This window comes from Apostichopus japonicus, chromosome 14, assembly GCF_037975245.1.
Source record: "Apostichopus japonicus isolate 1M-3 chromosome 14, ASM3797524v1, whole genome shotgun sequence".
NCBI classification, from domain to species: Eukaryota; Metazoa; Echinodermata; class Holothuroidea; order Aspidochirotida; family Stichopodidae; genus Apostichopus; species Apostichopus japonicus.
The window spans coordinates 12402705-12415335 of record NC_092574.1 but is presented as its reverse complement, the minus strand read 5'-3'; the positions used below and the strand labels follow the sequence as shown (position 1 = coordinate 12415335).

The following is a 12631-nucleotide window of genomic DNA, read 5'->3' as shown; positions in this document are numbered from 1 at the left end:
CTGTTGAGAATCATTGTAATTACTTAAATTTGTGGTATACTTAATGCACATCAGTGACGTTTTGTCGGAATGTTTGAGCATCGGCGTAGGAACCTTCTCAAACCTGGGGTTGGGCGGAATTTTATCAGAGGCGATGAAATCAGTAAATGACATTTGCCAACCGAAGCATCGAATGCGTGAATTTCCCGTGGGGTTAGGGGGTCCAGAAGTTCGAATAATGAAGGTCGTCATTCCACTGTAGGCCTAATCGAGCCCCGTGTTAGCAAAGACATTGTTTTTAAACAGACTATCTATATTGATACAATGATAAGGGTAAGAAGACAAGCAATGTATACACACAGAATGGTATAGCTTCATGAACTTCAACAACAAAAAAAACTACCGGGAGGCTGCTTCAGGCCTGGCAAACCACCCTCCCTGGAGGAGAACTAAGAAAGAGAAAGAAAAAAATCCTTCCCAGTGGCTGGGCTGTTCCCCGGAAGAGAACTATTCTTCCGGTGTTTTCCAAAGTTAAGCTTATACTGTCCAGAGTAATTCACAGGAAAACAGCTTTTTTTACTGGAGGTACTAATTTTATAGTCCTCAGTCAAGTCATTAGAGTAAGGATACTTAAAGATCACAATCTTAGATTTATCTGGGTTTATTTTAACTACACCAGGTGCTGATACGGTCAGTATTTTTTATTCGAACTAATAATGCATAAAGAAATTCTCGTATTACTGATCCAAATAGCGAGGTATAGTCGGCGAATTGACTGCAATGTGCAGAATTAAGCTTATTGCAACTAAGGTCATTTGCATAAATACTTTAAACTTTGCATAAATACTTTAAAATACGTAGAGGTTCAAAACCAGGAAGGAAGGTCTTCATTCCACAGTAGAATTTTGTCTATCTATTTTTTTTGTCCTGTCAGTCTGTCGGTATGTCTGTCCGTTTATCCCTATCTCTATCTCTCTTTCTACATATCTCTATAAAAACTTATACGTGTTCTCAAGGTAAACTAAAATAGACATTGATAGAATACAAGTAATGTCACAATAATTGAGATATAGCTGTCTCGATATCAGATTTTAAATTTGACCAGAAACCACTAAATTCTGCGTTGTTTACACCTTAGGCCTATTCCAACAAAATCGCATTAGAGTACTTTTCTGAGTAAAGCTATTACATTGTGCTGTGGACTATCAAGAAGGTCGTTAGAAAATTGACCTCTTGGGAAATATCGACAGTGTTTATTGTAAGTTGTCATGTTGTGTGATACCGAAATCCCTACTAGTTTTCACCTCAAATTCAGCTGAGTGATGAATGGGAATGATTTAATTCCAAAAATTCGGCGATTTTGTATGAAAACGGTCCAAGTGGTAGTTTTTCCGTATCAAAAGTTCCGTTTAGAAAACGCAGAAAGTGTCATTGCATGTGAAACAAATAAACATCGGCTTGGGGTTCCCGAGATGCGTTCAGCTAGGTAGTACGTTTGATTGCAGAACACACCACAGATGTGGGCAGAAACTAAACATATCGTCACACATAGAAATCTTGGAATTACATGTTCCTTTACAATACATATTTTTGTATATTCCATGATGCAGCAATATATAGGTAGCCGGGGTCAATTTAACAGGTAAATCCTGTCCGATCGTGTGGTCAGGTGGTTAAGGCAGTGGACTATATATATATATATATATATATATATATATATATATATATATATATATATATATATATATATATGTATGTATATATATATATATAGTATATATAGCAGCACGAAAGTTTCATTAAAGTAATCCTTCAGCTGTTTAACTTTCTAACTTTAAAGTACTTGCTGTTAAATTGTTCCAGTGACGTGCTCAAGGGGATGGTGGAATGTTCCCCACCTTCAGTACGTGGAAAAACGTTTTTTTCGTTGTTGTTTTCAGTTTCTTCTTGAAAATTCAAAATATAATAATAGTATATTTATTAGCACAACCTTGCGTTTTGATCTAATTTTGTACCTATTGTCTAATATGCCTCAGAAAACGTCATTTTGATCTATAAGGGAAGACCCACAGCCCTTCCCACCTGAGAGTCGCATTCAAGATTCCATAGCCACACACCACTTTCTCTATTTATATTTTATCCACCAACAACACATTCAATCCCTCTACCTGCTATCTGTCGTGGGGTGGGGTTGGGTGAACTTACACCCCAATTCAAAATGTCAGGGTCTGAAGAAACTGCTACAAATGAGGGTACTAGGAGAGAAAGAGACTAACGTTATACATGCTTCGGGAGTGGGGCGGCGGGGTTGGAGACTTTAAGCAGAGGGCGTTCGGTGTCAATTAGGGGCACCGGGAAGTTGGGGGATCAACTAAGATGGTATGTATTTTTCACAACGGAAACCTAAACAATTGAGTCCTATACTTTCTACACCACAGTGATATTTTGATAGCTACCGTTCCCAATCTTGTAAGAGCGGGAGATACCGAGACCGTACTGGTTACGATTCAGAAAGACAACATCGGTGTTGCCCGCAGTGTACCGGTAACCGTCAGCTTCAAGAATGCCGATGATTCTCTCATCGCTGAAGAAACCATCAACATCCAAGAAGGTACATATTGTCACTTTTTTATCGTCACTTTCCTTTCACACAAAATTGTCATCATTAAAGCAGCCTGTTGCTTTTGTTTGGATAAGCTTTCTTCAAAATATGTATTATTATGATGTAATATTTACACATAATTGGTCACTCTTCAGTCTATAAGAGTGTTATGCAGAGACAGGGGTGATACGATTGCGTACAAGTTTGCTCCAATGTCGTGTGCATTATCCTTGTGTAAGAGGGACGTGGCAGTGGGAAGGTTGCAGTGGTTATAGGTGGGATTGGGTGGCTGGGCGAGTGGGGTGTGTGGCTGTGTCGCTGCGGTGGAGGCGTTTTCGTAGGTCGGTCCGCCACTGCTGTGTTACGTTAACACTATAATTGCCTGCTCCCACTTAGTTAGTCACTGTTTAATTACAGTCAAACATACTGAGCAATCTTGCTTTTCGTTCAACAGAATTTTAATGTTTCATTTGCAAACCCTTGAACTTTATGCCTATAATTCCATCTTTCCTGGTTTCCATCTTATAGGGAGTTAAAAGTATCGTATTTTCAAATTCGTTATGAGTTTATTTTTCAATTTGTATAGTTAAAGTTGATTATGGCGTCGCATGATAGAGAACATTTAACGCAAAATGTAGCTTTAATCGAAGCATCTTTTTGTATTCGGTCGCCCAATTTTGGACAAGTTTGCAAAGCCTATACTGGGTATCAGGCTATTCTTAAGTTACCGTTGCTATTGATGAAATTAAACACCATATAGGCCTACAAGATTTCCATTACACATTCCTGAATCAATTCGATCAGATTAAAATAGTTGGACACCCGGACAATTTTGCATACATCAGTGCTCATCAGATGCATAAAGAATATGAGATATTTATATTACTTTATCTTGCATCTGAAGATTGTCGGAGTAACACTATAATTTACATTTTCTATAGGAGAACTATATACTTTCGACACCATTATGTATGGAGGGATATAGTAACATATGGTATGTATTGATATTCCACACCGCAATTATAGTACATCCGTTTATAGCAATTGGCAGGAATATGCCTAAAATCATATTTTCTTAAAGTTGTTAATGCATATGACATTGAGAAGTATAGCCTCTATAGGTCAATATATAGGCCTACGTATTATGTCAAAAGAAGCCTGTATAGCATTAATTGTCTTTCTCTAAAACAATACCTGGTCCTTTCCGAACCCATAAAGAAACGTATCTTATAGTCCATGATAGACATTGCAACACATACATGTTTCTTAATTTCAATATGATTGTCTAAAATCGGCCAACTTTAAATCCTGTGTAGTGACCATCCTCTGGTGGAATTCTGTCCCTTATGCACCAAACTGCATGAATCCACGGTTGTAACGTCCAGTTCTGCCCGCTTTCCAGTAAATAAAGGACCTAGGCCTATATTCAGTGTACCTGTAGGTATACTATTACATGACATGTGTCCCAGTATCAGTAGGTCATATCTTTGGACCATTGCCAGATCCAAAGCTTCAGGTCCATTGTATTAGTGACCGGAAATGTACATTTGTTTAATGTAAGAAGTAAACGTATTGCCGTATGATCTGCTTGGTTCTCGAGTTCTAAATGAATGTTATGAAGGGGCTCTTGTAACCCTAATCCCAAGTAAAAATTATCAAGTTAAACTAGATAACTTATTGCAACCATTAGCATATTAGTTAGCAATTATTGTATACAATGTAGGTATCTGTTGTGAAACTGTTTTAATAAATACCCCAGCGACAACCTATGTACAGTAATTCTCTAATTTTAGACTTCTTCAACTTGATGCAATGTTTTTATAAAACGATGTGATTGGCCACTATAAATTTGTCATAAGTAATAAAAGGAAGTTATTTTCTGTATGACTGATGTGATGACTTCGCTCACAAAGCCTCACATTAGCGTTGCCATATACATTCTAAAAAGTTTTACGAAATTTTAAAAATCACTTCTCCGAGATGAAACATGATTTATATGGCGTTGTTTTCAACATATTGCTACAATATATTTATGGCAAATTATTAACGCACCGTAATATCAGCCTCGTTATTGTAAAATGTCCACAAAAATAAAATAACTCAGAGGATAAAGGGAGGAGAAACTAAACCCAACCCCCTCCCAAAATGGATCCATCTCAAGGTTTCACTAAAGAAAGTTTCAGTCAGATCTGGTCAGTCAAGCACATTAAACAGATCCTTCAGTAGGATATACTCTCACAAAAGAAGGTAGGACAAAGTGTACCAATTATTTGAGTGCCAGACTCTGGCTGCTGGGAGTGGTTGATCAGGCGCGTAGCCAGGGGGGGGGGGGGGCGAAGGGGCAGTCCCCCCCCCCTTGAGCATATTTTTAATTTTTTTTTAATGTTTTTATGATATCGCTAGTATTTTTAAAGGAGAAAATGCTAAGATGCAACTTACAAGGCCTGAGAAGTGCCATTTCAAGTGATCTGAGAGGCATTTTCAGCATTTTTTTTTACGCTTCGCGCCAACCTATGGTGGCGCTATACGCTTAGAGAGTTTCAATGCCGAATCTACAGTTTCGCCCCTCCCTTGGCAAATTCCTGGCTACGCGCCTGTGGTTGATATTAGCCTTGCCCTGAATCCTCAATTTGCCATTAAACAAGTAAACATTTTGAAGCATTTGTAAGTTCTACTTTTTTCGTTGTTTTTTTGTTTCTTCGCTTTTTTGTTTCTTACGTTTTATCTATACCATTGTGTAATTTATATGGGCCCTGCCCCCCAACCCCTCCCTATCAACCCCAGTCATCTGCTACTATGTCACACTTCTGTCAAAAGCATCATTACTGGTGATCTTTTGAGGGGAAAGCATGTCCAAACAAAATATGTCCTTTCATGGTGAAGAATATTACACCCATACATATTGAATTATCACTATGCATTACATCAGTGAAATAACTAAAAATGTAAAATCAGCATCACAGCCTTTGCACTTGGCCGACCCAAATCTTTATGAATTTGTTTGCCTACAGTGCAGAGGTAAACCTCCAATGTGTGTCCAAATAACCACATGTCCGACAGATACCAATTATAACAGGTCATTTCAAGTATTACATATCATAACTCCTTGGTCGTTCTCCCATACAAATTAGAAAACGCATTCCACGGTCATTGTACTCTGCATGAGGTGAAACAATACCTTTCACTGTCTGAGCCCCCCCCCCCACCCCCCTCCTCCTTTTTCAAAGACGTCTTCAAAATTAAATCCAAAATTAAATATAAAAGATAGAGGGCGACTGGCATTAACTGTTGGCTGGGTTCATATCTTGGCCCCTTTAATGCTGAGATTGTGTTGGCATATTTCCCTTGCCGTTATCAGCATGGTTTATTATACATGTATGTTATTAAGGAGGATCGAAAAAACGTCATGGCAAGCCTTTGAGATATTATAACGCAAAATGTCACTTTAGTCTTTTCTGCGCGAGCTCTTGCCGTTTAGCATACTAAACTTGCTCTCGTCTCTGTAAACTGAAAGGCTAAGCGGTAATGGTTTGGAAAATTTCCAAATGCCATGATACAATAGGCAACGTCGTCGGCTATATCATGCGACGGTGGGGAAGGATATATGCCAGTAAGAACTTCTGTCTATACTTGGGCTTCGAAAGTGAGGAACTTTTAATTTCTAAGTCAATGAGTAACTAATTGTATTGCGTAAAATTCGAAGATTATCATGAGATCCAAAATAACTACATTTAAACTGCATGCACATTATGCCGGATTTTTTGTTATCTCATGATGCAGGTGTAGATAGAGTGAACTCTGAAACAGCCCATGTGTACGTCAATCCAGAGAACATCCCAGAACTTGAAGCTGAAGAGGGAGATGCTCGTTATATAACCGTTACAGTGGCTTGTGACTTACTAGGATTTAGTCAAGACAAAAGAGTTCTTTTAAGTCTAGAGGGCGGATATGTCTTCATACAGACTGACAAGCCTATCTACACACCGTCAAAGACAGGTACGGGATTGAAAAAGCCAACAGCACTGTTGTATCCATGTGATGGATGTTCCTTTCGGGAAATTACGATCACGAAGAATGTCATATGATTACGAAGAGTATATGCATCTTTTAACCTACCTTTACAAAAAACTGTATGGGTGGCGCTCATGACAAGTATATTTAGTTGGACAACTCAACCTTCATAGCAAGTATATATATATATACTTATATATATATATATATATATATATATATATATATATATACTTATATATATATATATACTTATATATATATATATACCGATAATTCCAATATATCTATATAATGATATATATATATATATATATATATATATATATATATATATATATATATATATATATATATATATATATACATATCATTATATAGATATATTGGAATTATCGGTCCCCTGGAACCTTCGTCAGCAATACTTGGCGGTCGAATGATTTTTTTAAATTTGTTTTTATTTATTTGTATTATTTTTCGATATATAATCATTCGACCGCCGAGTATTGCTGATGACGGTCCCAGGGGACCGAAAATTCCAATACCTTTTCTAAAACGTTACTCCATATTTGTCAATTACGAGTCATATCTTAATCCTCTGGTTTTCTCTATTCATATTTTCTTTTAGAGTAAACGTGGATTTTCGTTAACATATATATAGATAAAGATCTATATATATATATATATATATATATTATTTATATACTTCCTTTAATTATCTGTCCATTTGTCTATTTTGAACGTCCTTTTATCAGTTTGCCTTTGAAGAAGATCATGCTAGGGTCGAAACGTCAGCCCCTGTAACTATTTTTTTTTATATACTTTTATCGACAGTTAAGACACGTATAATCTCTCTCAACCAAAGGCTTTCACCTCTACAACAACAGGTTAGAGATTACTCCTGTTTTTATGTTTTAACTTTTAATAACACCTACTATTTTTGTTAATTGTACAGAGCTTACCTTGTTGATTATTATACAATGATAGAAAGATGGAGTGTTCCGTTCAACTCGGCTGCGCCTCGTTGAATGGAACAAATTACATCTCTCAACGAATGAAATATTTGCACTATTGCACGAATGGAAACCATTCATTATTTGTTTTATACAACATATTATATTAAGATGGGTAAGATGCACTCATTCAACAGATTGTTTTGAACAGACAGGTTTCTCTGCTCTCTTACCATTGAAAAAAAGTGCTACCAAAAAAGTATAACCCATGGTTCTATTTCATAGAGTGGAATAGAGCGGATTTTGCATGCAATCAACGAGCAATTGACCAATCAAATGACCAGAATACAATTAGGTGTTGTATAATGTAAATTAGTCCATGTTCATTCACTACTAAAGCCCACGTCACTCTTATTTCAATGTTTGAATACTTACAGGTCAACATATAGGCATATTTGAGAATGTCCAATGCCAATATCATAAATTTTGCGGTAAAAACTCAACACAAAACAAGACAGTGTAAGACTAAATGTTACCTATACAGCACCAAGTAATATAGTATACAAAGACAATCACCGTAGTTTCATTAGACGCAAGTTACCCTTATTCATCGATCACAGACTTAACTGGTTCCTATACGTTAAAATGGTGAGGTAGGGGGGAGGGGGTTGGCAGGGGTAAGTTGTTCAGAGTTTTACTGTCAAAAGAACAAATAAGTAAAAGTTAGAGGCACGTGACTTTTCGAACCCAGCAAGATCTACATAACCAAAACGAGAGCAAACTAAGAATACATTAAGATTTACAGATGGACACACAGATATATCGGACAAATGATCAATGAAAAGAGCAAAAATAAAGAAGAGGGGAAAGATGAAAGGAACGAGTGACGAGAGGATTAAAACTATGCAGATAAACTCTGAGGAGTGTAATAATGGAAGGTCATTAGTAATGGAGGTAATTAGTATCGGAGGTAATTAGTAATGTAGGTAATTAGTAGTGGAGGTGGAAAGATTTAAGGGCATGTAGCAGGAAGGAAAATATGTGGATATGGATACGAAGGACGACTCGAGAATGTAGGGAGGGGAGGGAGGGAGGGAAAAGGGGGGAGAAGAGGTCATTCCTTTCTTGGATGTGGAGACCATTTAGTTGAATAGTGCGAAGGCGTTGGATCCACAAGCGTTCTCTACTGAGGCGAACTGGATCGATTCGGTACTCTAGAAGTTCAATGCCTTGAAGGATCATGTCCGAAATGGTGTGGTTATATAGGTATACGTGATGTCAACCCAACGACATTTCAACATTCATCTTTTCTATTGATTCGTAAAACTGTTGATGGACACTTTGTTTATACAGATTCAGCTTAACATCAGAACCCCGCAGGATATTGTTGTGGAAAGGAAGGATATTGCACCGGAAGCAGTGAGGCATGGCGTTTTCACTCATATTTTTCGGTTGCCGGAAGAACCGATGGTCGGTAATTGGAGTATTGTTGTTTATTACGGAAGAGAAGTGAGTGTCAATTTGTTATTTACGAAATTGAAAGTTGGTTAATTGTTGCTGGTTTCAATAGACCACTGTCACAACTTAAAGCTGTGATGTCATAATGTCAGATTACGATTATGAGAAAGATAAATATAGGCTATTATTAGAGAATAAAACACCTTTTTTTAAGTTAGAATTTTCAAGGCTGCCGCAATTCCTATCATCAATCGAAAGCTATGAAAGGAAGGTCAACAGTGCAAGCCATTGTTAAGTTCAAGTCTATAATGATATATGATCATATATATATATATATATATATATATATATATATATATATATATATATATATATATATATATACATATATATATATATATATATATATATATACATATATATATATATATATATATATATATATATATATATATATATATATATATATATATATATATAGAAATATAATATAATATAATGTGAGTACATGGCCAAAAACTTATTCCTATTTCATTAATCCATACCTAATTTGTTTAGATGAAATCAAACAGGACAGTTCAATTTGAGGTCAAAGAATATGGTAAGTACCAAATTTCTTATTACGGCAGGTTGTGCATGGGGTTTAGTGGGTAAGGTTACTTGAATACAGTGGCTGTTAGAGTGATGTTGACTATTGATCATTATATGTAATGGAAACAGTTAAAGGACTATATTCTGGTGGCTGAAAATGATTGCAAGGCAAAATGACTTAAAACGTATCTGCATAGGTAAATAACCTGAACGCATTTTGTACGGAGCTTTTACAGTGTATTTAATTATTAACGCGTGTATGTTTCAACAGAAGTGCAAATGATGCCGTGATAATTATAGGCAATTGAGCTGATTTTTAATTTTTATTATGATGTTTAAATCAAATAATATTCCTACAACAATGTTGCAATTTTATGAAGTTCTAAATATGGGAAACACTGACAACTAAGCAAACTTATCACTTCAAGGATTAATCAACGACGAGATTATGATAGTCAAGTAAAGCTTTTGGCGAACTAAATTCTGTCGAGGTTACACGGGAGGGATAAGCCAATGGTAACATGTTAAATTTGAAAGGATTTACTAGTGGCTGTATTTTATTGCTTAGCATTTCGTATCGCGAAGATATGAGGTGTTCCATTTTTTTTTAGATTTGTAAATGCATCTGGCAACAGTAGGATGATAGATGATGTCATCATTTGCACCACAGTTGGAATGTCTTTGTTTTAATTTTAGGTAAGGGTTACATTGTCTGCCACTAGAATATCCTCTCAAAATGAACATCAATCCTCAAAATGGATACGATGTCGATAAAAAAGTAGACGTGATATTTGCTATGCTGTGACAGTCTATAACATAGACAGTTACTATACTTGGACAGTGATGGGATGTTGAATACATTACCTACCGTTACTCATGTTTCTTTTCATGTTACAGTGCTTCCCACGTTTTCCGTGGAAATTCATCCTCCGAACTATATTCTGCAAACGACTAGGTTTCTCGATATTCTAGTGAATGGCAGGTATGGTATACATATACATAAAACTAACCTATATGCATAAACTAAACAGTTTATGTACAACACTACCTGCTATGGAGATGTCCGATATATATGTAATCATTACAGTATCAAACCAATGGAAAGCTATCACCTTGAAAATCACTACACCGGGCGAGAAAGGTGGGGGGCAGTGGGGATGGTAGGAATAACACATAGCTGATATAGTATGTAAACGGTATATATGGCTCATCATGTACCCAAGTTGTAAGACGGTCGAATGGTTGTTGGAGGTGGGCAGGACTGAATTTGTCATACGTAAACACTAATAGGCCTACCAAATAACCTCGCTTGTGGATTCATCTGTGATATTGCTCGAAAGTTTGTAACAAAGGTGTATTTACAATGTTCTTTAGAATTGAAAGAGAATCTTCCATCCCACAGATACGTATATAACAAACCAGTTGACGGGCACAGCGTCCTAAAGATAGGATTGATTGATCCAGATGGTGAAATAGAAATTAAAGAAACGGATGTCCAGCAGGTAAGTTTATCATATACACATGTACATCTGTTACTTAATATAGCTTTACGTTTCATTATTTTCCACGGACGTTTAATTCTCTAACAATAGCGATGCAATTTAATCAAAGAGAGTATATAATGTATAAATTCTTAAATACGTGGGAAATCCACTCGCATTGTGGTACCGAACTGATTAGTTCTTTGTTCCTGGTCACAAGTCATGAAGCAGACGTTAGGTCACAGTTGATTAAATCATTCTGTCACTCATAATGTTGCATGAGAAGATAACTTCAATGTTACTACTATTTGCCTTTAGTTGTTGGAGGGTGTAGCACATCACAACCGAGATATCAACATATTGGGAGACAACTGGTTTGATGAATATATAGGATGTAGCTTGTACCTGGAGACCACCGTATATGAAGAAGCCACTGGTCATTTTGAGAATGCCTCTGATGCATCAGTTAAGATTGTCAACAGCCCTTACATCTTCAGTCGGGAGAGGACTGTGCAGTATTTCAAGAAGGGTTTGCCATTTCAAGTGAAGGTACAAAAATGACGTAGTGTGGATGACCTTATACTGAGTTCTAAGCAACTCTCATTATAAGATTAGCATAGAGAGAGAGAGAGAGGTGGAGAGAGAGGATGGGGGAGGGGGGGGGGGGAGACTGTTAAGGAACTGCTTGTTTTCTGTGACTTGAAAATTAAAATTTAATTTGTGACCTTACGTCAGTCTTAGGAGAATAAAAGAAACCCCGGTAATGTACAGTATGATTGACATTAATTTATCGACATTATAATTTTACTTATGTTAATCAACTTTTTTCGTAAGTTCCAACCCGCTCAAAATTCTGTTGTGATTCTGTAGTTGTTTACTTCTTGTTCCATAGACTAAGTTAACGTATACAAATTAAAATTTAATTTGTGACCTTACGCCAGTCTTAGGAGAATAAAAGAAACCCCGGTAATGTACAGTATGATTGACATTAATTTATCGACATTATAATTTTACTTATGTTAATCAACTGTTTTCGTAAGTTCCAAACCGCTCAAAATATATGTTGCGTTTGTGTAATTGTTTACTTCTTGTTCCATAGACTGAGTTAAAGTACACAAATGGACTGCCAGCACCACGGGTACCTGTAAGGGTGGTCGCAACTGGCAAATTATCCGACAACACGCTTGTAAGTCTACGAGATGAACATCATAATATTAATGACGAAGAGAGAGAGATCACAGACAACACGGATCGCCAAGGAGAGGTTAACTTCAACCTTTACGTGCCAATCGGTTGCGAAGAAATCACCGTTAATGTAAGCATGCCACGAAAGTGTCCATTAGCTATAGGTTGCATCCAAAAACCCGCCGTTTGTACTGAACGGCAGGTTTTTCCAGTTGGTTAGCTGAGTGTTCAGTCCCATCTTTTCACACCTCAGTTGAGCTGCATATTCATCTATTATGCAACTCTTCACACAGCTAGTAGCCAAATCACTACCAGATCAAGGCAGACATGGCAAGGTGTGAACAAATCAACTCTTCCAAACTAATTAGTCT

General features: G+C 36.7%; 1 protein-coding gene across 1 annotated transcript in view; it reads left to right on the top strand.

The window, feature by feature from the left end:
* The window catches only part of LOC139980279 (complement C3-like), a 59917-nt gene that overhangs the window by 2405 nt on the left and 44881 nt on the right, over positions 1–12631 (top strand). The window contains exons 2-10 of the mRNA XM_071991823.1: positions 2418–2590; positions 6362–6577; positions 7427–7479; positions 8899–9054; positions 9562–9604; positions 10492–10576; positions 10997–11096; positions 11394–11624; positions 12175–12390. Of these exons, the coding sequence (XP_071847924.1) occupies positions 2418–2590; positions 6362–6577; positions 7427–7479; positions 8899–9054; positions 9562–9604; positions 10492–10576; positions 10997–11096; positions 11394–11624; positions 12175–12390 (1273 nt within the window). The remainder of the gene's footprint in view (positions 1–2417; positions 2591–6361; positions 6578–7426; positions 7480–8898; positions 9055–9561; positions 9605–10491; positions 10577–10996; positions 11097–11393; positions 11625–12174; positions 12391–12631) is intronic.